The following is a 24,874-nucleotide window of genomic DNA, read 5'->3' as shown; positions in this document are numbered from 1 at the left end:
CTTTATGCTTTCATTTGTTTAGTGTAAATATTATAAAGGATTTTTAAAAAATACATTGTCAGATGAAAATGACTTTGTAAATTCTAGATGTTTATTAATATATAGTTACTTATTATAGCAATAATGAACTAGATGCCAGGTTTATGTGTTTGGATGTGATTTATTTTTTAATTTTATTAAAAAGATGTATTTACTTATTTATTTATTTTTAATTTATTTTTTTAATTTACATCCAAGTTAGCATATAGTGCAACAATGATTTCAGGAGTAGATTCCTTAATGCTCCTTACCCATATAGCTCATAACCCCTCCAGCAACTCTCTGTTTTTTCTCTATATTTAAGAGTCTCTTATATGTTTTGTCCCCCTCCCTGTTTTTATATTATTTTTGCTTCCCTTCCCTTATGTTCATCTATTTTGTATCTTAAAGTCCTCATATGAGTGAAGTCATATATATGTTTTTCTCTAATTTTGCTTAGCATAATACCCTCTAGTTCCATCCATGTAGTTGCAAATGGCAAAATTTCCTTCTTTTTTGATTGCCAAGTAATACTCCATTTGTGTGTGTGTGTGTGTGTGTGTGTGTGTGTGTGTATTGTGTGCGTATGTATATGTGTGTGCGTATGTATATATACGCACACACATATACATACGCACACACCACATCTTTATCCATTCATCCATTGATGGACATTTGGGCTCTTTCCATACTTTGGCTATTGTTGATAGAGCTGTTATAAACGTTGGGGTGCATGTGCTCCTTCGAAACAGCACACCTGTATCCTTTAGATAAATACCTCAGTAGTGCAATTGCTGGGTTGTAGAGTAGTTCTATTTTTAATTTTTTGAGGAACCTCCATCCTGTTTCCCAGAGTGGCTGCACCAGTTTGCATTCCCACCAGCGATGCAAAAGAGATCCTCTTTCTCTGCATCCTCACCAACATCTGTTGTTGCCTGAGTTGTTAATGTTAGCCATTCTGACAAGTGTGAGGTGGTATCTCATTGTAGTTTTGATTTGTATTTTCTTGATGATGAGTGATGTTGAGCATTTTCTCGTGTGTCAGTTGGGCATCTGGATGTCTTCTTTGGAGAAGTGTCTATTCATGTCTTGCCCATTTCTTCACTGGTTATGTGTTTGGGTGTTGAGTTTGAAAAGTTTTTTGTAGATTTTAGATACTAACCCTTTATCTGATATGTTGTTTGCATATATCTGCTCCCATTCTGTCGGTTGCCTTTTAGTTTTGCTGATTGTTTCCTTCCCAGTGCAGAAGCTTTTTATTTTGATGAGGTCCCTCCCAATAGTTCCTTTTTGCTTTTGTTTCCCTTGCTTCCGGAGATATGTTGAGTAAGAAGTTACTGCGGCCAAGGTCAAAGAGATTTTTGCCTGCTTTCTCCTCAAGGATTTTGATGGCTTCCTGTCTTACATTTAGGTTTTTCATCCATTTAGAGTTTATTTTTGTGTAAATTTTTTTCAATGTTTATTTATTTACTTTTTTTTAATTTTTTTTTTTAAGGTTTTATTTATTTTTGAGACAGAGAGAGACAGAGCATGAACGGGGGAGGGGCAGAGAGAGAGGGAGACACAGAATCGGAAGCAGGCTTCAGGCTCTGAGCCATCAGCCCAGAGCCCGACGCGGGGCTCGAACTCACGGACTGCGAGATCGTGACCTGAGCTGAAGTCGGACGCTTAACTGACTGAGCCACCCAGGCGCCCCGAATGTTTATTTATTTTTAAGAGAGAGAGAGACAGAGTGCAAGCGGGGAAGGGGCAGAGAGAGGGGAGACACAGAATCTGGAGCAGGCTCCAGGCTCTCAGCTGTCAGCACAGAGCATGATGCAGGGCTCGAACCCACCGATCGCGAGATCATGACCTGAGCTGAAGTGAGACACTTAACCTTCTGAGCCACCCAGGCGCCCCTAATTTCTTTCAAAAAAGAGAGAACAGTTTAGCACAGTTTTATTAATGTTTGTATATTACTGGGATCAGTTCAGAAATTGAATATTCCTGTTTTTGTTTTTGTTGGTTTTTTTTTTGCATTGGTATTTGTAAATACACTACATTTTTAAAAAAGATTACTCAATAAAAATATATGATGGTTGAGGGCTTTGTGAAACGAAGTATTTGTAATTATGTAGATTGTTGTCTTTTCCTCCTATTAGAAATATTTAAGTCATAAACATGACTTGATTTGCTGTTCTGTACAGTATGTTCTGTATTTAAACAAGAAACAGTGGCATGTAGGATTCAGTAGTATTTTTCTAAAAATAAGTAAGTCATCCCAAAGGGGGAAAAATATTTTTGGACAGTGCTAGTAGATTAGATAGATGGAGAGAAAATCTTGATTTCAGAAAACTGTTTTAAAAGTTGTTGGATTTTTTTATATGTTTTTTAATGTTTATTTTTTTTTTGAGAGAGAAAGAGCGCGTGTATGCATGAGTGGGGAAGGAGCAGAGAGAGAGAGAGAGAGAGAGAGAGAGGGAGACATAGAATCCAAAGCAGCTCCAGGTTCTGAGCTGTCAGCACAGAGCCTGGCATAGGGCTTGAGCCCACAGACTGTGAGATCATGACCTGAGCCAAAGTTGGCCATTTAACCAACTGAGCCACCCAGGTACCCCAAGAGTTCTTGGATTTTTAAGGTTAGAAAGTTTTAGTTAGGCAGATTTATGGCTAAATAAATGCTTAACAATAAGTTAGAGGGAAATCTCTATTATTTCTCAACACTTAAAAACCCATGATCCCTTTTGTTAACAATGGTAATCTCACATATTGTCCTCTTTAATATTGTTTATTGATATATATGAAAATAAATCTGGGAAGATGGAGTAGATATTCTTTTCTCTATACTTCTCCACTAAGTATAACTGCAAAAACCTGGACATTATGTACAAAATATTTAAATGTAGGAAGATTCTGGGAGATGGAGAGAAAAAGGCAGAGTGGTCAGGGAGCTCAGGACCTGAAGAATGACATAGTGGTTAGTTTCCTGTGTTTTGTTTTATTTTGGGTTTTTTTTTGCCTCAAATATCCCAAAAGTGGAGCTGACAAAGCCAACAACCTAGAATCACAAATGAATACAGACAAAAAGTCTCTAGCAAAATCCTCCTGTTTAGCCAAAGAACCACAAAAGAGGCAGCTTAACAAGATAGAGATTTTTAGAAAATAAATTTCTGCCACAGCTAAATATTGCAAAAAACTGTGGCTCCATCCCAAATCATACCAACAAAGACCATCAGACTTCCACCCTTACCAGGCTGTAATGAGCTGTCCCATCTTATCTCCTGGGATGGTGTCAGAGAAGGCTAAATAAAGATTTGGCACTTTCACCCCCACTGGTCGTTAATGAGGTCCCATCCCCTGCTCTATCAGGGAAGACCACAGAGGAAACAATAATGAGGCACTTCTAACCCTCCCAGCCAGGGAGGTATAAGTAGAGGTATAGTGAGAGTTGGAAGTTCCACCTTTGCCCAACAGTAATTAGGAGCCCCCCCTTCTCGGGTGTCAGTGGAGTCCAAGTTGAGATCTGAGCTTCATTCACATCACCTGGCAGTATTGGGAAGGTGCATCACTCCCTCCTTCCGCCATGCTGCATCAGAGGAATCCATCTAAAAGAAAAGGTTTAATAAGATCCAGTGTCTGATAATACCCAAAATCCAAAATGTCCAGGTTTCAAAGGAAAATCACTCATCATACCAATAACCAAGAAGATCTGAAACTGATAAAAAGAGAATCAAGTAGGTACCAACAACATGATGACAGAGATGTTAGAATTATCTGACACAATATTTCAAAACAGCCATTAAAAAGACTTCAGTGAATAATTATGAACATGCTTGAAACAAAGGAAAAATAGTCTCAGCAAAGAAATAGAAATATAGAAATAGAATATACAGAAGAACCAAGTGGAAATTTTAAAACTGAAAATTACAATAACCAAATGTACAAAACTCAGTGAATGGGCTCAGCAGCAGAATAGAGGGGAGAGAGGAAAGAATCTGTGACCTTGAAGATAGAACAATAAAAATTGCACATTCTGAATGACAAAAGGGAATAAATTGAAAAAAATGAACAGAGAGCCTAAGGAACCTATGGTTATAACAGAGTATCTGATATTGATATGTTTGGTGTCCCAGAAGAAGAAGAGCAGGAGGGTGGAACTAAAAAAGTACTCAAAAGATATGATGGCCCATAAAACCCTCAAATTTGTCAAAAGACAGACCTACAGAATAAGAACTGGAACATACCCTAAACAGAATAAACTCAAAGAAATCCTGCCTGAACACATCATAGTCAAAATTCTGGAAACAAAAGACCAAAAAATAAAATTCTTGAAATCCCCTTACCAGCAGAGGTGAAACAGTTCAGACGACCCTGGAATTCTTATCAGAAACCATAGAGGCCAGAAGAAACTGGCACACATTTTTCATGTGCCATTTTCACACATTTCATTTCATTGAATGGAAAGAACTGTCAACCCAGAATCCAGTATCCAGTAAAAATATCTTTCAGGAATGAAGGAGAAATCATCACCTTCCTCAGATAAAGGAAAACTAAGAAAATTTGTTACCAGCAGACCTACCCTAGAAGAATGGCTAAGAGAAGTTCTTTAAACAGAAAGGAAATGAAAAAAAATTAGGAAAAAAAAAAGGAAATGATAAAAGATCTTGCAATATAAGATCATGATAAGCCAAATTATGGGTAAATACCATGGACTTCTCATCTCATACCTTCTAAATTATGTTTGATGATGGAGCAAAAATTATAATACTGCTTGATGTGTATCTAAATGTGGGTAAAGAACATATGTGAGACAACTTATAATATAATCAGGGGTGGGTAGAGAGGCATAAAGGCAAGTAAAGTTTCCACATTTCTCTTGAACTGGTAAAATGATGACACCAGTATATACTGGGATAAGTTATGTTTATATAATACTTAGAGTAACTACTAAAAAAGCTATACAAAGAGATAAACTGAAAAACACTATAGATGAATCAAAATAGAATTCTAAAAAGCTTTCCAGTAACCCACAAGAAGGCAGGAAAAAGAAAACAGAGAAACCATAGAGAAGAAGTAGAAAACAAAAAATAAAATTATAGACAAACACTAGCATATCAGTAATCTCATTACATTAAAATATTGTAATATACCAAGTAAAAGACACATATTGGCTTTCTGTATTATAAAGCATGACCCAACTATGTACTGTCTATAAGAAACTCACTTCACATGTAAGAATATTGGCAAGTTGTTTATATAGGCAGAATGGAAATGATATATGTTACCCTGATATCAAAATCACACAATGGCGCTACAAAAAAACAAAAACAAACAAAAAAAAAAACTATAAACCAATATCCCTGATGAATATACAGTTGACCCTTGAACAACATGGGTTTAACTGTGTAGGTCCACTTAGATTTTTTTTTTTTTTTTATATAGTACTGTAATGTATTTTCTCTTCCCTAATGATTTTCTTAGTGATATTTCCTTTTCCCTAGTTTACTGTAAGAATATAGTGTATATATAATACATATAACATACAAAATATGTTTAGCCAACTGTTTATGTTACTTGGTAAGACTTCTGGTCAAAATAAAAGGCTGTTGTTACGTTTTGGGGGAGTCAGATGTTGTATGCAGATTTTTTATTGCATGGGGTTTGGTACCCCTAACCCCTCCATTATTCAGGGTTTAACAGTATACTCAAAAATTTTTAATAAAATGTTGACAAATAGAAGTCATCATTACATAAGAGGACTTATGTACCATGACCAAATTGGGTGTATTATAGGAATGCAAGGCTCATTTATTTATTTAAAACAATTTTTTCAATGTTTGTTTATTTTTGAGAGAGAGAGAGAGAGACAGAGTGAGAGCAGGGAAGGGGCAGAGAGGGAGGGAGACACAGAATCCAAAGCAGGCTCCAGGCTCTGAGCTGTCAGCACAGAGCCCAACGTGGGGCTTGAACTCATGGACCGCGAGATCACGATTTAAGCTAAAGTCTGACACTTAACTGACTGAAGCACCCAGGCGTCCCTGCAAGACTCATTTAATATTCAAAATTATTCAGTGTAATCTACCATATTAACAAAGAAGAAAAATCTCATAATTATATCCATGCAGAAAAAACATTTGATAAAGTCAATGTCTGTTTATGGTAACACTCTCAAGAGAACTACAAATAGAGGAAAATTTCCTGAACTTTATAAAGGACATTTCTAAAACCTTCAGCTAATATCATACTTACTTGTGAAAGACTGATTTCTCAGTAAGATCAAGGACAAGGCAAGGATATCCCTCTTACTGTTTTTTATTCAACTTAGGGCTGGAAATTCTAGCTAGTGAAATAAAGCAAGAAAAGGAAATTAAAAGGCATATAGTTCGGAAAGGAAAAAAAAATTGTCCCTATTTGTGGTTGACATGACTGTCAGTATAGAAAATCCCAAGGAATCTGTAAAGTAAACCCCTAGAACTAATAAATGAATTTAGTGAGTCACAGGGTATAATCTATTTTATTTCTAAAAACTTTTTTAATGTTTATTTGTTTTTGAGAGAGAAAGAGCATGAACAAGGGAGGGTCAGAGAGAGGGGGACACAGAATCCGAAGCAGGCTCCAGGCTCTGAGCTGTCAGCGCAGAGCCCAACGCAGGGCTCGAACTCACGGACTGAGATCATGACCTGAGCTGAAGTCGGATGCTTAACCAACTGAGCCATCCACGTGCCCCCTATTTTATTCTATATACTGTAATAAACATGCAGACACCAACATTAATACAGTATTACTTAGAATTGCACAAAACAATTGGGTACTTAAGTGTAAATCTAACCACACACATAAAATAACTATATACTGAAAGTTTTTTTAAATGCCAATGAAAGAAATCAAAGGTGATCTAAATAAATGGAGAGATATACTGTGTTCTTAAAATGGGGGGTGTCTGGGTAGCTGAGTTGGTTAAGTGTCTGACTCTTGACCTCAGCTCAGGTCTTGATCTCAGGGGTCATGAGTTCAAGCCCTGTGTTGCGCTTTGTGCTGGATGGGAAACCTATTTAAAAAAAATATGTAAATTTTTAAATAGTAAATATGTCAGTTGTGCCCAAATTGTTATACAAATTTCATGTAATTAAAAAATTCCGGCAAGATTTTTTTGTCTATATAGCCAAGATTATTCTATACAGAAAGGCAATAGATCTAGGATAGCTAAGACAATTTTGAACAAAAAGAATCATTCTGTGCAATTTTAAGACCTGCTATATATCTATAGTAATCAGGACTGTGTGGTATGCTTAGAGGAACAAATTCCTAGATCAGTGAAAGAGAATAGAGACCCCAGAAATAGAACCACAGAGATATATGCCCATCGACTTGATAGAAGTGCAAAAACAATTCAGTGGAGAAAATAAAACCTTTCCAACAAATGATGCTAGAGCATTTGGACCTGTATAAACAAAAAAATAAAATAAACCTCTACTCAGACTTCACACTGTATAAAAAAGTTAACTCAAGGGGCTCCTGGGTGGCTCAGTCAGTTAAGCGTCCGCCTTCGGTTCAGGTCATGATCTCACGGTCCATGAGTTCGAGCCCCATGTTGGGCTTTGTGTTGACAGCTCAGAGCCTGGAGCCTGCTTCAGATTCTGTGTCTCCCTTTTTCTCTGCCCCTCCCCTGCTCATGCTCTGTCTCTCTCAAAAAAAAAGATTAAAAAAAATTTTTTTTCAAAAAAAAAGTTAACTCAAAATGGTTCACAGACTTAAATGTAAAATGCAAAACTATAAAACTTGAGGGCTATGCAAGGAGTTAGACTTCACATGAGAAGTATGATCCATGAAAGTAAAAATTGATCAGTTAGACTTAATTAAAATGAAAAGCTTTTGTCCTATGAAAGACCCTGTTAATTAGGATGAAAAGACAGACTACAGACTAGGAGAAAATATTTGCTAGCCGTATGTCCAACAAAGGACTAGTTTGCACAATCTATAAAGAATTTTCACAACAATGAAGAAATCAAACAATCCAATTAGAAAGTGGATTAAAGGCAAAAAGATATTTCACCAAAGAAGATATAAAAATGGCAGATAAACACATGAAAAGATGTTCAGTATCATTAGTCATTAGGGAAATGCAAATTAAAACCACAATGACTTACTATCATATACCTATCAGAATAACTAAAGAAGTTGCAGCAACACCAAATGCTGGTGAGGGTACAGAGAGATTACTCCAGATGATTCCTACATTGCTGGTGGGAATGTAAAACAATACGGTACTCTGGAGAACAGTTTGAGAGTTTCTTTTTTAAAAACTTAATATGCATTTACCGTACAACCCAGAAGCTGTACCGTTATGTACACAAAATCCTGTACATAAATGTTTATCGCAGTTCTATTCATAATAGCCCCAAACTGGAAACAACCCCAGAGTCCTTCAGTGGATGAATGGTTAAACTGTGATACATTCATACCATGGAATGTTCTTTAATAATAAAAAGAGGTGAACTAAGGATATATGCAATAACATGGATCAATGTCTAGACAATTATGTTGAATAAAACTAATCCCATAAGGTTACATACTGTATCATTCCAATTATATAAAATTCTTGAAATGACAAAATTATAGAAATATAGAATAGATTAATGGTTGCCAGAGGTTAATATACAGGTGAAGGTAGAGTAGGAGGGAAGTTGCTCTAAAAGGACAACATGAGCAGTCCTTGTAGTGATGGAAATATTCTGCATCTTAACTGCATCAATGTCAACATCATGATTATGATATTGTACAAAATATTGTACTATATTTTGCAAAATGTTAGTCTTTGGGGGAACCTGGGTAAAGGGTACTTGGGATCTGTATTATTTATTACAACTGCATGTGAACCTACAGTTGTTTCAAAATTAAATTTAATACAAAAATAGCTTACTGAATTACAGACTCTAGATGGTAGATACACAGGTATTCACCATAAAATTCTTTCAAACTTACTATATATTTATTTGAAAGTTTCCATAATAAAATTCAAGAGAAAATAGATTTTTCATATCTACAAAAGCAGCACATCACCATTACATCTTTTTTTTTTTTTAATATCTTTACAGCATCATAAATAACATGGTAAGTAACATTTTGGAAAAGAAAAAGACAACTCTGGAAACCCCACACATGGATATTTATCCAAGTGAAATGAACTTACATTCATGCAGAAATCTGTATGCAAATGTTTATAATGGCTTTATTCACAGTCCTCAAATTTGGAAAAAACCTTTATCCTTGAGCTGGAGATGGATAAGTAAACTGTAATACATCCTATAATGGAATACTACTCAGCATTAATAAGGAACAAACTGCTGATACACACAACAACATGGGGGAGTGTCAAATGAATTGTTGAAGTGAAGGAAGCCAGACTTAAAAGAGTGCATCAGTATGATTCCATGTATACAACATTCCTGCAAAGGAAAAACTATAGGGGTAGAAATCAGATTAGTGTTTGTTACAGGCTGGGTCTGGGGGCATAGGTATTTCAGGACTTGATAGAACTGTTCTGTGTCTTAATTTTCATGCTGACATAACTGTGTATATTAATCTAACTTCAGAGTACCCAAGAGAGGGTGAATTTTACTGTATGTAAATTGTATCTTTATTTTTAATAATGAAAAAAATGTAGCTATTGCTGAGGGAGAACGAGTACCTTAAATCAAGGCAAGTTACAGATAATTTTAGAAAATACTTCTTTAAATAACACATCTACTTTCTCTGCCACCAACATCCACCCACACTTAACCATACACCCTGTCCTCCCTAGTTATAAATATTCCCTAGTGTCTTTTTTTTTTTTTTTTTTTTTTGAGAGAGACTAAAAGTGTGAATGGGGAAGGGGATAGAAGGAGAGAGAGAATCTTAAGCAGGCTCCACATGCAGCATGGAGTCTGACACAGGGCTAGATCCCACGACCTTGGGATCATGACCTGAGCCGGTATCAAGAGTCAGACACTCAACCGACTAAGCCACCCAGGCACCCCTTCTCTAATGTCCTGATATAAAATCCATCTGTGTTAGAGATGAAATAACAAATCAGAAGGGTTATTTTACTACAGCATAAAATTAAAACTCTGAAGTTTGTTATTCAAGCTAAAATTGCACACACTATTTAGAAAATGAATTACAGTGGCTAAATTGGGAAAGATATGGCCATTTATTTATATGAAAAAGTATTTATTTCATTAGAGGCCAACAGTATAAACAGGGTGCTACAAAAAAATGTAATATCTTAGCTTTCAAAAAGGTAAATAGTGAGGAAAGTAATGTTTATACTTTGACTTTTATTAAATCACAGCTGGAATATCTTAAATTGTTTTGTCACTTAAGGTTACTCCAGAGACTTGATAGCTGCCTATCAACTGTGGTATGTGTTACAAGGAAATAGGTTTTATACTTAGAAGTAGGGACTTTGTAGCAATTAGACTAGTACAAAAATGAAATGGAACTACCTCCAAAGTATTAAGTGCTCTGCTTTGATCTGTGTTCAGGGGCACATACTCTTCCTTCTATGGACTCTGGGACTCTGTAGACTGATTTTGTTTTCTATTTCATTTTAAGGTTTTTCATTTTAAGGTCATTCAAAGTATCTTCTTCAGGCTAAGCATCGGCAGGATTCTTTATCTGTTGTAGCTCTTAGAACATCAAGTTATTCTAGTTGGTCTTATCTCTAGTTATCAGTGGCCTGTTAATGGGGTGGTGTCATCAAGAACTGTTTTCTAGTTTATCCACGTGTTGGCAAGCAGCAAATACTGCTGTCTTCTATTATCTGATATCTAGACCCACTCCTATAATTTATACTCTCATTTTCCACAATTTTAACTGCTTTTAAATTGTCTATAGAAGACTGAGACTAGCATCTTGAATAGTGCCTGCGCATAGTAAACATATTTGAATGAATGAATTTCACTTTCTGATGCATGTTTCCACGAAGATAAAAGTGATTCGCATTCAGATTACCTGAAACATGCAAACTTTCTGACTAATTGTTTTGGTTTTTTTTTCTGTGCAGGAATTTCGGCAGAAAGTAATGCTAGGAACTCCTTTCCTAGTTATTTGGCTGGTTGGGTTTATAGCAGACCTAAATATTGATTCTTGGCTCATTAAAGGGCTAATGTATGGTGGCGTTTGGGCTACAGTACAATTTCTTTCAAAGTAAGTGTGTTGTTTTTAACTATGTTTTTATCTGTACATGAAAAGATATAATTTGGACGCTGCTTTGTAAAATTAATGTTTTGTATGTTTAGAATACTACCTTTATGTAATATATTTCATCTTAATTTAGTGTTAAAGAATTTTGGCAGATTTATATCTGAAATCTTTTAAATTTTTAATGTTGAAATGTTGAAATTCTAGAGGTATATTCAATGACAAACTCTAACATAATTTTTAAGTCTAAGATACAATTTAAAAACATTTCAGTAGAAGTAGATTGAGTTCTTTGACCTCTAACTAATATACATATTGCTTATTTCTAGGTAATTATAGCTTTAGCTTACCTTTTCATAGGAGTTATATTTTCTTTGGTCATAAGCAATATGCAAGGAGGAGGTTTGATTTTAGTAGTAAGGTACAGTCTGAGCATATGAAGTACGCTCAGCCTTTTTATTTTCTCCTCCCTCTTTTTTCTTTAAAACATTGTGATCTTTCCCTTTTTTTTCTCCTTAGATCTCATTTTCTAAAATTGCCTATTCAGCAAACCTAGACAGTTGTCTATGATCTAGAACTTCCTACCTAATCTCCATTCCTTTAGTACTTTGTTTTCACCTGAATTTCCAACAAAAAAGAAAAAAAGAGTTCTGAAAATAATTCACATAGAGTATGTTAACTCTCAGGAATAGGCTTAATTCTAGGTAATTAATCTCATTTTAGTGTTTCTAGGGGCTCCAAGGGGTCCTATAAATAGGAGGACTTCACACATAGCCTACATGGATAGTTGATCCTGCCTATGTTTAATAAAATTCATTAATACTTTTCCCAAATTCTAAATTCTGTAAATAATGACCTTCAAATCCATTAAATTGGCCAGTTCATTCTGTTTGAAAAGCTGTACTAAAAGCTTAATAGGAGTGTGTAGGTAAGGAGAAATAATGAAACAGAAAAACTTGAGGATTGCTTTGTACTCATTTGTCAAAATTATAATACATCTTTGATGAATAATATGCTAAATGATAGAGTTACTAACTATACTGAAGTGAATTATTGACTTAAGAGAATAGAAGTAGACTGAAATTCTGAGGCTGAAAAATATTTAGAATAGAATATAATTCTGTTGGTAAATTAGGATCCTCAGAATCTTGCTCACTTATTCAGCTGTGAACTCATTTATTATTGATTACCATGAAAAATGGTCTTGTTATTTAAGCATTCTGGATGTCTGGATTTTGGTTAAACCAGAGTTTACTATGTGGAACATGTGTAATTTTCATTTAAATAAATAATTCCTTTTTACAAGGAAATCTAGAGCTCAGATTTTATAAAACTTGTGTTTTGCAGATCCTTTTTTGATCATTCAATGCATAGTGCATTGCCTCTTGGAATATATTTGGCAACCAAATTTTGGATGTATGTAACATGGTTCTTCTGGTTTTGGAATGATATCCTTTGGTTATAAAGGTCTTATCTAAAGCAAATTTTGTTATTTAAACGAGTGTTTTATAATTTAACATTTGGGACTGAACTATCCATGATTTGTTGCAGTAGAACAATATTTCTAGAAGAATAACGTGTGAACCAATGTAAATATTGCTCTTAAATGTTTCATATTTAATAGATTGCTTTTGACAGCCGCTTTTGATAACAATATCAGAAATAATAATAGTAGCTACTATTTAGTATTTGAGTGTTTAAAGGGTATTTTCTTAAATACTTTGTACTCGTTTAGTACACATTCTATATGTTAATATTGTTATCTCCATTTTATACATGAGAAAATTTAGGCTTAAATAGGTTAAGCTGTTATCCTTGCCCAGGGCTACACAGCTAGTCTCTGGTAAGGCTGGGATAGAAACACATACTTGTCTGCTTCTATAACACCTATTCAAAACCTTTACTAAACTGTGATTTTCGTGTTTTATTACCAGACTATGTACTCTAAATATTTTCTTAATATCACAACTTTTTATTTTGTTGTGGAGGATAACAGTTAATTTCCTTTTGCTTTATGAAAAAGCACACAGTGCTGTATCTTCAAATATTTGCTAATTATTTCAATGTAGTATACTTTTACAAAAGTAATATAATCTGAAATTGTAAATGTGTGGGTGCATGTGTGTGTATCAAAGAAATAAGGACAGGGTCACCTTTTGATATTTTTACATAGAAAAAGCTCAATCAGTAAGACAGTCTGTTTTATTAAAATAAAGGCACATGTTTCACAAATGTCTGTACTAAAATCATTTTTTAAAACATTACTATAAAAAATATATAAAGTAGATTTTAAGTAACATGCAGTTTTTGGTGACTTATAGCTATTCTGAACGATTTTAATTACTATCTAGTTTCACTTCACAGTCGTGCATGTTATAACATTGTGTTCTTGTTGTTGTCTGTGTTTTAAACAAAAACAAAATACTGGAAAAAAATGCTTGTTTTGAGACTGAGGCACAGTCTTAACGTTTTTACAACGTTATATGATTACTTTCAGAAAGTGGAGTGCTTTTTAAATATTTTTTTAGCGTAAGTATCTTTTGAAATGTTGCCATGTGACAGTTTTCACTAGCTCATTCTGCATTGTACTAAACTTTGACATAAACATTATTCAAGGGTTTATTAACCATTAGAATTATCTTACTGAAATATTTAGTATAAGTAAAATAGATCTTCTTATTTTCATTACCTCATCTATTTTAAATTTATAAAAAGCACTGACCTCTGAAATGACTTTAGTATTCCAGACATACTTTCTAACTTTGTTTCCTAAATTGGACAGTAAATTTTACATCCCGAAAAAAGTCAGATTGACATTTCAGAATAATTTTAGACTGTTGCTGTTCTCTTAATCTGTTGTGCATATAAGTGGAGAAAAGCTGGAAAATTAATAAATTATAAATATTGAAAACTTCATGCCAGAGAGTTTTATGTAGTCTGACTTGAGTTTTTTGTTCCTTTTTTGGAGACAATAAATAGCTATGCAAGTTTCTAAGCTAGGGAGTTGAGAATGTGAGAGGTAGATTTTGAGAGGAAGGTCAGCACAATCAAATCTATTTAACTTGTTCTATTTGAATAATTGTGTCTTTAGAACAGATTGGCATATAGTTCATTTTTTAGATGCACTGAACAAATTGCATATATTTTTCAAATAAAAATTATAGTATGAAAATACCAAGTTTCATACTTGTCTGCACAGGAGTGATGATCATAGTACTGTCTCACAGAAGTCTTGAGCATGAATGTAATAAAGCTTAGGATACCTGACATGTAACAAATGTAAATAAGTACGTGTTATTATCTTCTGCATGACTTTTTGGATCATTGTGTCTGTCTACATCAGTTTTAACTGTGCATTTATGGTTTCTTTTATTCAGATGTTTGTATATGTGTATATGCTACTCATAGAATGTGGAATGAAATCACAAATAACTTTAAATTCTGATTATAAAAAATTGTTTTATACTTATCTGTGTTATAAAAGAACCATATCTCTAGACCTTATATGATATTAGAGCTATATTTTTTTCTTTTTAAGTATTAAACTTCTGAGACCAGAGATAGGAACTCAAGAAACCTATAGGAAGAAAACAGAAAGAACCCAGAATAATTTATAATGGAAGCACAAGGGGTGTTAGACAGGAAAGAGTCATGAGGTTCATGATATAAAATAATGATTAAGATATAGAGTTAAAATAGCAGCTGTTATCAGGGACTGCCTCTCTTATTGACCTCAGCCTCTCTGTTGTTGCTTGTACCACTTTCCTCATGCAACTCAGGACTGCGTATGTAATTAAAACTGATTAGTTGTGGAAAATAAGAGTTACAGTCAATTTTTATTATTTGTGGTAATTATGTTCTATAAAGTTGCTGCAAACACTGAATTAGCAAATACTAAACCTATTGCTCCTGGAGAAGAAGAAAATGTCAGGCTCTGGTCACATTTTTGTCCATCAGTCAGTACATAACCTTGGTTTTATGTGTGTTTCTGTTTCAGTACCAAATTTAAGATTTATCATTGATTGATTAACGTCGGACTCACAGCCAGCTGCACTGTAACCCATGCCTGAACAAAGCTTATATCTGATATTTTCTCTGTAAGGCACATCACAGCCCTCATGTGTTTAGGAACGTGAGATAACACCTCAGCACTTCACTAGGAGGCCATTTTAAACAGTAAAATCACCAACAAAAAACACAAACAAGCAAAAGTGTGGCACAGAATAGACCTTTCAACTCAGCTGGCACTACGTGCATAGGGAGATACATATTTTTTGCTACTTTGCACATACCCATGATGACTAAAAAAGTACCGTGAATATTGATTTTAGGGTTACAAATAAATTTTATAGGAAGTAGGCATGAGGATCAACTGTATAAACTTTAGTTTCTCATAATATACCCAACTTAAGTGTTATTGTGGTGATAATGAATTTTATATTGATATAAACTATTCTTACAAGTGAGTTCTTAATGTTTTCTATTATTCATTAAATAATTATCATCTCAGGGTCGCCTGGGTGGCTCAGTCGATTAAGCATCAGACTTCAGCTCAGATCACGATCTCACAGATCGTGAGTTCGAGCCCCATGTCGGTCTCTATGCTGACAGCTCAGAGCCTGGGTCCTGCTTCAGATTCTGTCTCCCTTTCTCTCTGCCCCTCCCCCACTCACACTCTGTCTCTCTCTCAAAAATAAACATTAAAAAAATAGTAATTATCATCTCCTATATACCTTATATTTATTCAGCGCTTTTTGGTTTATAGTTCTTTCAAATCTATTATGTGACCTGGTTCTCAGAGCAATTCTTTGAGATTAGAAAAACCACACAAATCCTAATCCTGTTTTCCAACTGTTGGAAGGAACCCTTGAGGTTCAGAGAAGTTGTATGTCTTGCTCAAAGTCACATGGATAGGTTATCAAGAGTCTAGTATAGCACCCACCTTTTTGATGTGGTAACAGTGTATCTTCAAATGTGAACATAATTTTCAGTTTTTAAACCTTGCTGGAAAGCAACATGTAGAAAGAGCTTTAAACATATCCTTAACTGGGGTGCCTGGGTGGCTTAGTTGAGTGTTCAGCTCTTGATTTCGGCCCAGTTTATGATCTCATGGTCCTGAGATCAAGGCCCTTGTCAGGCTCTGTGCTAGGCATGGAGCATGCTTGAGATTCTCTCTCTCTCTCTCTCTCTCTCTCTCTCTCTCTCTCTCTCTCCACCCCCTCAGTCCCCCTCCCCCGGCCCGCCCCCCCCCTCATGTGCATGCTCATGCTCTCTCTCTCTCTCTCTCTCTCCCCCCCCCTCCCTCTCTCCTTCCCGCCCTCCCTCCCTCCCTCTCTTTCTGTCTCTCTCTCTCTCCAAACAAACAAAAAACCCTTAAACATTCATAAGTAAATCATAAGAGACAAGATCAAAAATGTATTTACAAAGCTGTTTATCATAGTACTAATAGGAAAAAAAAATGGAAACAACCTGAGTATCCATCCTGAATGGGAAATAGTTTTTTATCAATTAGCTATGTGTAGTATGGGATAAAATCACCATTAATAATGCTTTTCTAAGACTTGATGTGGGCTTATACTTAGGATGTAATAAGTGAAAAAATATATTAAATTATATTTACAGAGTGATTCTAATTTTAAAATGTGTAAAGGATAAGAGTTGAAAAGTGGGTACATGTAATGTTAACAGTTGTTATCTCTGTGTTAGATTCATGACTGATTTTATTTTGTTTCTTGTCCTTTTATTTGAAAATGTTGTTCATTGACCATTTTTCTCTTATAATCAGACAACTCCGAAATTCAGTCATAGCCAGTACAATCAGTTGTTTATTGTGTTGGCACCACTTGTGAAATATTGATGATAGGTTATTAGAAATTTTATGTCTAAAAATAAATTAGTTTTCAGTCAGATTTTAAGCATAAACTGAAGATAGATACGAAGCTCTTCTGGAACTGGGATGACTACATATATAAAAATGAAGACATTGAAGAATTATTGTTTTCACCATCCTCTCCTATGCAGTTTTCTCTTAAGCATTTTTTCCTGTAGTTTACTGTTAGAGGACTTCTTTAGTTTTTTTGTGTGTATCTTTTCTAGTTTACTTGTAATATTCTCTAAGCTTTTTAATGCCTATCTTCAGGTATCCAGTCACCACCAATGGTGAATTCTGACAATATTACTATAAATATTCTTGTATATCATTTGTGTGTGTGTGTGTGTGTGTGTGTGTGTGTGTGTGTGTGTGTACATATACACACACATGCAGGTGTCTCTGAAGTTATTAAAGATAATCTCTAATTTATTTCTTAATTCATGTGTATTTGACTACTCTGTATAATGAATGATGTGAGGGGAGCGTGTGTGTGTCTTCCTTTCTGCTTATTCAGGAACTCATTGCTCCAACATACCCTTTCCTCACTCAGTTGCAGTATCAACCTTGATATTTATCAGTTTTTCTCTACTCTGTTCAGTTTATTGATCTCTTGTGCCAGTACTGTATTATCTTACTACTATATCTTTCCTTCCTTCCTTCCTTCCTTCCTTCCTTCCTTCCTTCCTTCCTTCCTTCCTTCCTTCCTTCCTTCCTTTGTTCTTCCTCTCTTTCTCTCCTTTTCTTCCTTCATTTCCCCCCTCCCTCCTTCCCTCCTTTCCCTTTCTTCCTTCCAGTACACACAGTTATATCAGTTTTAGGTGTACAATAATCGTGATTAAGCAATTCTATACATTACTCAGTGCTCACCATTGTAAGTGTATTCTTGATCCCCTTCTCCTGTTTCACCCCCTCCCACCACCTCCCCACTAAAGCTTTTTTCTTAAATCATGATATCTGTTAGGCCAAGTTTCCCAGTGTTTTTGTTTCTCAGGAATGTTTTAGTTTTTTGGCCCTTTGTGCTTCTGATTAAATTTTTTAGGATTAGCTGTTTAAGTTCTGTGAAAAGCCTAATGCAATTTTGATTGAAAGTCTATTTAAGCTATAGAATAATTTAAAGAAAAGTGAATTCTTTTGATGTTTAGACCTTTGCCATTACAAAGTAACATAGACTGGCTAGCTTAAACAACAGAAATTAATTTCCTCACACTTCTGTATCAGGATGCCAATCAGGTGAGGATTCTCTTCCTGTCTTACAAGTAGGCACCTCCTCCCTATGTCCCATAGAGCAGGGGGAGAGAGTGAGGTTTCTTTCTTCCTTTTAAATCTTACATAGCTGCAGTCCTATTAGATTAGGGTCGCACCCTTAGGAACTTGTTTAATTACCTCCTAGAGACCCTATTTCCAGAAACAGTTGCATTAGAGGCTAGGGCTTCATATGAACTTGGGGGGTGGGGGGAGTGAGGGGGGGGCATGATTCAGTCCATAGCAGAGGGCCAGGGTGGGACTAATGGGAATTCTGCCTTTTTATTCTTATCCGCGTGTTCCATACCACTTAATACAAATTAAGAACAACCCCAAACAGCTTGCCTCTCCAGAGTTGTTGTCTTTTCTTGACCTCAGGTTGAACTTTATGGTATAGTGTGTCATTTCCCCTTTTTGAAGCTGTCTCTGGTATTTTGTAGATAGTTGATTAATTTGATTTACTGTTTTTATTTTATTTTGTTGGGTATTATGGTAAATCAGAGCTGCAGTTCACAGCAGGCATCAAAGTAACATCCAAGTGGATTAAAGAGTTAAATGTAAAACAATATTCCATAAACGTTTGAATGAAAATATTGACGACACGTACTTCTTTTTTTATTTAATTAGAAGACTAAACGTAAAAGCAAAAGTACAAGTTAAGTCAAATAGAGCTTCTTTTACTTCTAAAATTGACAACTTTTTTCTTTGATGAAAATGTGGTAGTCAAGCAATATGTATTGTTAGCGGGATTATAAATTGGTATATCTTTCTGGAAATAATCTGACAGTATAAAAAATATACATCAAGCCTTAAATATGTTCATACCCAAAGATATTGTCTCCATAATATTTAAGGGCCTAGGATATTCTGCTGAGTGCTTTGGAGAATCAGAATAGCACAGGTAAAAAGAGCCCAGATTTTAATATTTCCTCCACCTCTAATTTACTCTGCAGCTTTGGACTGTTTAGTTAACCTCTGCCTCAGGTTTGTCACATGTTAACGTGGGGATAACTGTAGTATATATCGTAGTTTTCATTCAGATTAAATGGCAGACAGTCAATTAATAAGTGTTATTTGTTTTACTAGTGTTCATAAAACACCATGGTCTCAATTTTGATTAAAAATGCAGAATACCGAATATAAAAGGAATTATCTCTGGATTGTGGAGGTATTTTTGCCTTTATACTTTTTTAGTGTTTTTTTTTTTTTTTCTTTTAATCAGGAAAAAAAAAAGTTGTTTTAAACCTTTACAAAGAACAACCAGGCCATTTGTGGAGAGTTTGTAAATTTTTGTTTTTAAGTTTAAAAATTAACTGGTGTGACCTGTTATTAAAGCTAAGTTCAAACTACCATTTGAAGATATCTAATCTCCACACTTTTAAAGACCAAGCAAAGAAGTTGTTTAAGCTCATCTGACATTTAATTCTTGAATATCCCCTTCAAAACTGTAGACATTTATTGAGCTGCTGTTTAGCCCCCTCACAAATTTAGTCCAGGCTGTAAGAAGCTGAGCTATTTAGTTACATTTAGCACCTTTTGAAATTGTTATAGTGAATAAAGGTCCTGCTCCTGAATAGTACCAGACTTCGTATTCTTTGCATATGCATTTACCCAGCTTTATTCTCAAGAGATTCTTAGCTGTTGATACTTGTGCCAACATAAAATCTTGAAAATGGTATTTGAGTATTTCAGATATTTGTGTCTCAGAAAATTGTTGCTCTAGCAACATTATTTTTCTTAGTGTTATTTAAAATAGTTTTTGATTCCTCATTTATATTTATAAAGGTTAGTACATTTCTTACACTTTCATTAGGTAGAAAAATGTGAACATGGAAACTTCTGTTTTAAGAAAGTTTCTAAATAGTTTTCTAAAATTAAGGTCAATTTGTGTTCAAAAAAGCAATGGAAAGAATTTAAAAGCAGTCTTTTAAATGCATGGGTGTGATATCTTAACTAGTAGATATATAAAGATTTTAATGCAAAGAGATAAAGCAATATATTAATATAACTTTGAAGATGAGAATTCCCTTCATTTTTGATCAAAAGGAGTAATGGTGTGCTTGCTTCGGCAGCACATATACTAAAAGGAGTAATGGTCATTTGAAAATAATGATTCACTGAATTTTTAATGCATCACTGACTTTTTTAAAGGGTCAGATAAGCCAATCCTACATGACTTAAAGTTTATAAAGAAATCACATTTTTACTTTTTCCATTCAGTTATGAACATAATTTAAAAGTATATTTATTTTGATGTAATAATAGATAAATCAGCTTGTATTTTTTTTTTATTGGTAGGTGTTTTGTGTGTGTGTGCGTGCATGTGAGCACGTATGGTAAAATTTTACAGATTATAAGTTTACCTATAATAGTAATTCATTTATCATTGCTTTAGATTCCTTAACTTTAGTCACATCTCAATTTTTTATTTATCCATCTTCCATTCCTTGCCAATAGTGTTGCACTTTTCTACAATTTTGGAAAATCTTGGAAATCAGATCCAGGGATTATCAAAGCTACAGAAGAACAAAAGAAAAAGGTAGCAAGATAGAATCTAACTAGTCACATGTGTTTAATTGTGAAATTATCAGTATTTATACCAGTTATTAGAGTACAAAGAAAGAAACTGTCTTTTAGAACATAAAAAAGAAGTTTCAAACCAGACTGAGATTGTGCATAATTATTGCTCGCCCTCGGTACTCCTGAATGCCTGTCCTTACACTTCCATGACATTTTTAAATTTCATGTTTCTGTCCTTTATAAGAATTGTGATTGCTTTGAGGGATGAGTACAATATTTTAAACATCTCTGTAAACCCTCAGCAGATAATAATGAATTCAGTAAATGTTTGTTAAATGTGTAACTGGAAGACCAAAAAAGTGGTTGATAGTGCACATATTTTATTTTAATAATATTTTTATACACCACACACACATATTATATATGCATATATATATGTATATATGTGTGTGTGTGTATATCTATATCTATATCTATATCTATATCTATATCTATATCTATATCTAATCCACAGCACCTCTCACCTAAAGCTCAGGTACTTAGGAAACCAAATTGACAGTCTGAAGGTGTCACATAAGAGAATTAGACTGGAGGCAGTTAAATTATCTTAAGAGCTATTTTATCCAGTCTCTGAAAACAAAACAAATCCTAATGAATTATTTCTGTCTATGAAAGACTAGAGCACTAGCAAGTTCCTAAGGACTAATCCCCCCCCCTTCTCTAGGCTGCAGAGAGGTTGCTACCCTTATATTTAGTTTTCTTCAGACATTACTGCTAATTGATTTGCTAGGTTTTCTTAGTCATAATCCAGTTCTGAAGATTTCAGTTCTTTATTGAACTTAAGTTTATTTTCATGTCTTAGTCATCACAGCCTATATAGTCCTGTTCTTAGGGTAGGTAACTTAGTTGTATTCTCAGAGGAGTATCCCCCTAAGTTTAGAGTTGTTTTCAGATATCCAAGAAATAAAATTCCTGTGTTCACATTACAATGAGATAGCAGAAGTAAATGAATGAAAGATTTTATTATTTTGAACTGAAAACATTGGTTAATTAAAAATGAACATCATATTTAGTGATGTAATAGAAGTAAATGAATGAAAGATTTTATTATTTTGAACTGAAAACATTGGTTAATTAAAAATGAACATCATGTTTAGTGATTCATATTGATGGCACTATAGTTGGTGAACATTGTTCAGTTTGAATAAAATATATATATTTTTTAATTCACAGACCATAGTTGAACTTGCAGAGACAGGAAGTCTGGACCTCAGTATATTCTGCAGTACCTGTTTGGTAGTATTTTTTTTCTTTATTCTTTCCTTTCTCTTCCCATGGCAGTGGCATAGCATAGAAGGGGTGGGGAACAAGGAGAACAGTTTCTTCTGCTGAGCACATTTCAGGCCCTCCACATTCCCCCACAAGTGCCTTTTAGACCGTAGTACAAGAAGAAAGATGGCAAAAAGATGTCTCCTCCCAATCTGCTTATCCACCCTGGTGGTAGACCTGGACTATCCTTCTGATTCGAGGTGCCATTCATTCATATTCATCCTTAATCTCTTTTTCTTTCTTAATATGTAACTCAACAAAGAAACTAAGCAATAAAGTACTAACAAGGTTTACTATGATTCTCTAATATTGTTTCCCTAGGTATTTTTAAGAAAAAATTTATTCTATTTAAAGGTCACAGTGGGAAAATCCGTTAGATAACTTTTAAGACAACATAACCTGTAAAATGGTTCCGTTTGAGTAGTTATCTCTTTGTAGTAGAGTGTTTTTGCAGCTTTGAGCACTGTTTTGTCATTGATATTAAAAGTTGTCATCTTAAACCAGGTCATAAAGAAAGATATAAATGAAACTAAATAGCATTTATTTATGGAATCAGGTATAGTAGTACTGACATTGTTTATTTTCATAGACATCCCAGATTTCTATAGCATAATACTATTTGTGTTTTAATTATTTTCTTAATATTTATGATTAGTTCTTGTGAAAAATCTATAGACTGCCACAGTGGTTAAACCATGTTTTCCTTTGTAAAAATAGAAATAATCCCTAAATCATACCTGAAACTAAATGCTCCTTTATACTTTTAAGATATAGACTACAACTGAACTAATGTCTTAACATGTGAATAATAACAAGAGAATTGACTTAATTCAGGATTATGGAGTGGGTGTTTGAAATGGAGCTGTAACTCTACAGATCCTTTGTTTCACCTAACATTCTTTGACCAAACAGTTATGATTTTCAGTATTCAGAATGTATACTGCTTTGCTTTTGGTAGCAACTTTAGGGTGTTGACTAGATTCTCTTGCACTTTCAATCATTCTTTATAAAAAGGTTTTTGTTTCTATGCTTTACAATGGTTAATTTACAGAATTGGCACCTTAATGTTCAGAACATTTTTATATTCCGCTGTTCTTTGGAAATATTATTTTGTTCTACAAAGCCAAGAATGAATTGGCTGATATGTTTGCCATATGGCAAACAGATTCTTTATAGAGTCACTCAGTATATTTCATTGTTAAATAAATATCTGATGGCAAGAACAAGACTATTTTTATTATCATACTATAAATGTTTTGTTATATGTTGTGTTATTGTAAGCTGTGTACTTCTGGATAGATAGTTCAAACTGACAGAGGTAGCTGTCATAATATCGGTGTCCTTCACTTTGATGAATAGACAAGTCCCTAAGAAGACATATATAAATCAGAATTTCCTAAAAACGAATTAATTACTCTGTAAGTGAACTAAGGAGCCTATCATGTTTAGGAGCCTTGTGTCAGTGTTTGTTCAGAATTCATTGACAAGTATTGCCCAAAGGGGAAATGTAGCTGAGGGTTGGAGGTGGGGGTAGAGTTTGTTTAATACATCCTTCTTCTTTCTCCTAAATAGCTTTAATTTCATATTTGTGGTAAAGAATAAGTGGCGCTTGTTTTTAAGGGTTCACAGATCACTTTAGTACATGTAAGGACCACATAGTCCACCTATGCTTTTTTCCTAGTACCTCAGAATGGTGTCTAACCTATTTCAAACTGGTAGAGAAATGGCAGTGGTTTTTTTGAAACACCAGTAAAGGATATTATAGATTTTGTTTCTGGCATGGGTTGATAACTAGCTCTTGTCACGTATCCAGCATTAGGTCTGCGTAGCCCTTTGGAGGTCACTAATGAGTTCTTTTAGTCACTTGACTGATTCAGAGTAATATAGAGAAACTTCTCACAATACTTAAAATAGTATGGCATCATAAACATGAATTTTTTTATTACTTGTCAAGAGCTGAATAATGTATTTTATGTTTTTGCAAGTAATAGGGACTACCTAAACTTGTTAAGCATGGTGTACTTTCTCAGATGGGTCATGCAGTTCAGCAGAAAAGATGCTGTACCTTAATCTCCGAGATCTCAGGAGCCACTAAAAGAGAAAGATATGTACACTTATTGCTTTTTGCTAGATTTGTTAACTTTGGGAAGACATTTTATTAATGACTTTGAATTTTATTTTATTTTTAAAAAAATTTTAAACATTCATTTATTTTTGAGAGAAAGAAACAGAGCATGAGTGGGAGAGGGGCAGAGAAAGAGGGACACAGAATTAGAAGCAGGCTCCAGGCTCTGAGCTGTCAGCACAGAGCTGGATGCGGGGCTCGAACTCATAGATTATGAGATCATGACCTGAGCTGAAGTCCGACACCCAACCGACTGAGCCACCCAGGCATCCCTAATGACTTTGAATTTTAAGAGGTTCTTTTATTCACTTCGAACTTGACCTTCCTTTTAGTAAGGAACAATTTCCTTTTATTAAACAAGAACCAGTATCATGACCATTAATCACAATAGATTTTCATTTGGAAGCCTGGAGAGTGATTTTTTTTAATCAGAAATGTGAGGGATGTGAATTAAATATAATACCATTCATTACAATAGCAAATAGGTCTGTGATTCTTAATTACTTTTGTAAAGTTATGGTTCTGCCCATTCTTAGGAGTTTATATTCCACACTAGCCCTATCCTGTCTTTTCTTTGTTGTTGCAGTTGAAATTCCATTGAAGGA

At 34.4% G+C, this 24,874-nt stretch overlaps 1 protein-coding gene across 3 annotated transcripts in view; it reads left to right on the top strand.

The window, feature by feature from the left end:
* The window catches only part of ZDHHC17 (zinc finger DHHC-type palmitoyltransferase 17), a 103,738-nt gene that overhangs the window by 56,181 nt on the left and 22,683 nt on the right, over nucleotides 1-24,874 (top strand). For all 3 annotated transcript variants that reach the window (XM_058741969.1, XM_058741967.1, XM_058741968.1), the window contains 4 exons: nucleotides 11,045-11,187; nucleotides 12,529-12,631; nucleotides 20,712-20,834; nucleotides 22,049-22,111. In XM_058741969.1, coding sequence (XP_058597952.1) covers nucleotides 11,045-11,187; nucleotides 12,529-12,631; nucleotides 20,712-20,834; nucleotides 22,049-22,111 — 432 coding nt within the window. The remainder of the gene's footprint in view (nucleotides 1-11,044; nucleotides 11,188-12,528; nucleotides 12,632-20,711; nucleotides 20,835-22,048; nucleotides 22,112-24,874) is intronic.

This window comes from Neofelis nebulosa, chromosome 8 (assembly GCF_028018385.1).
Source record: "Neofelis nebulosa isolate mNeoNeb1 chromosome 8, mNeoNeb1.pri, whole genome shotgun sequence".
Taxonomy (NCBI): Eukaryota; Metazoa; Chordata; class Mammalia; order Carnivora; family Felidae; genus Neofelis; species Neofelis nebulosa.
The sequence above is the reverse complement of the archived record's forward strand: the minus strand, read 5'-3'. Positions and strand labels throughout refer to the sequence as shown.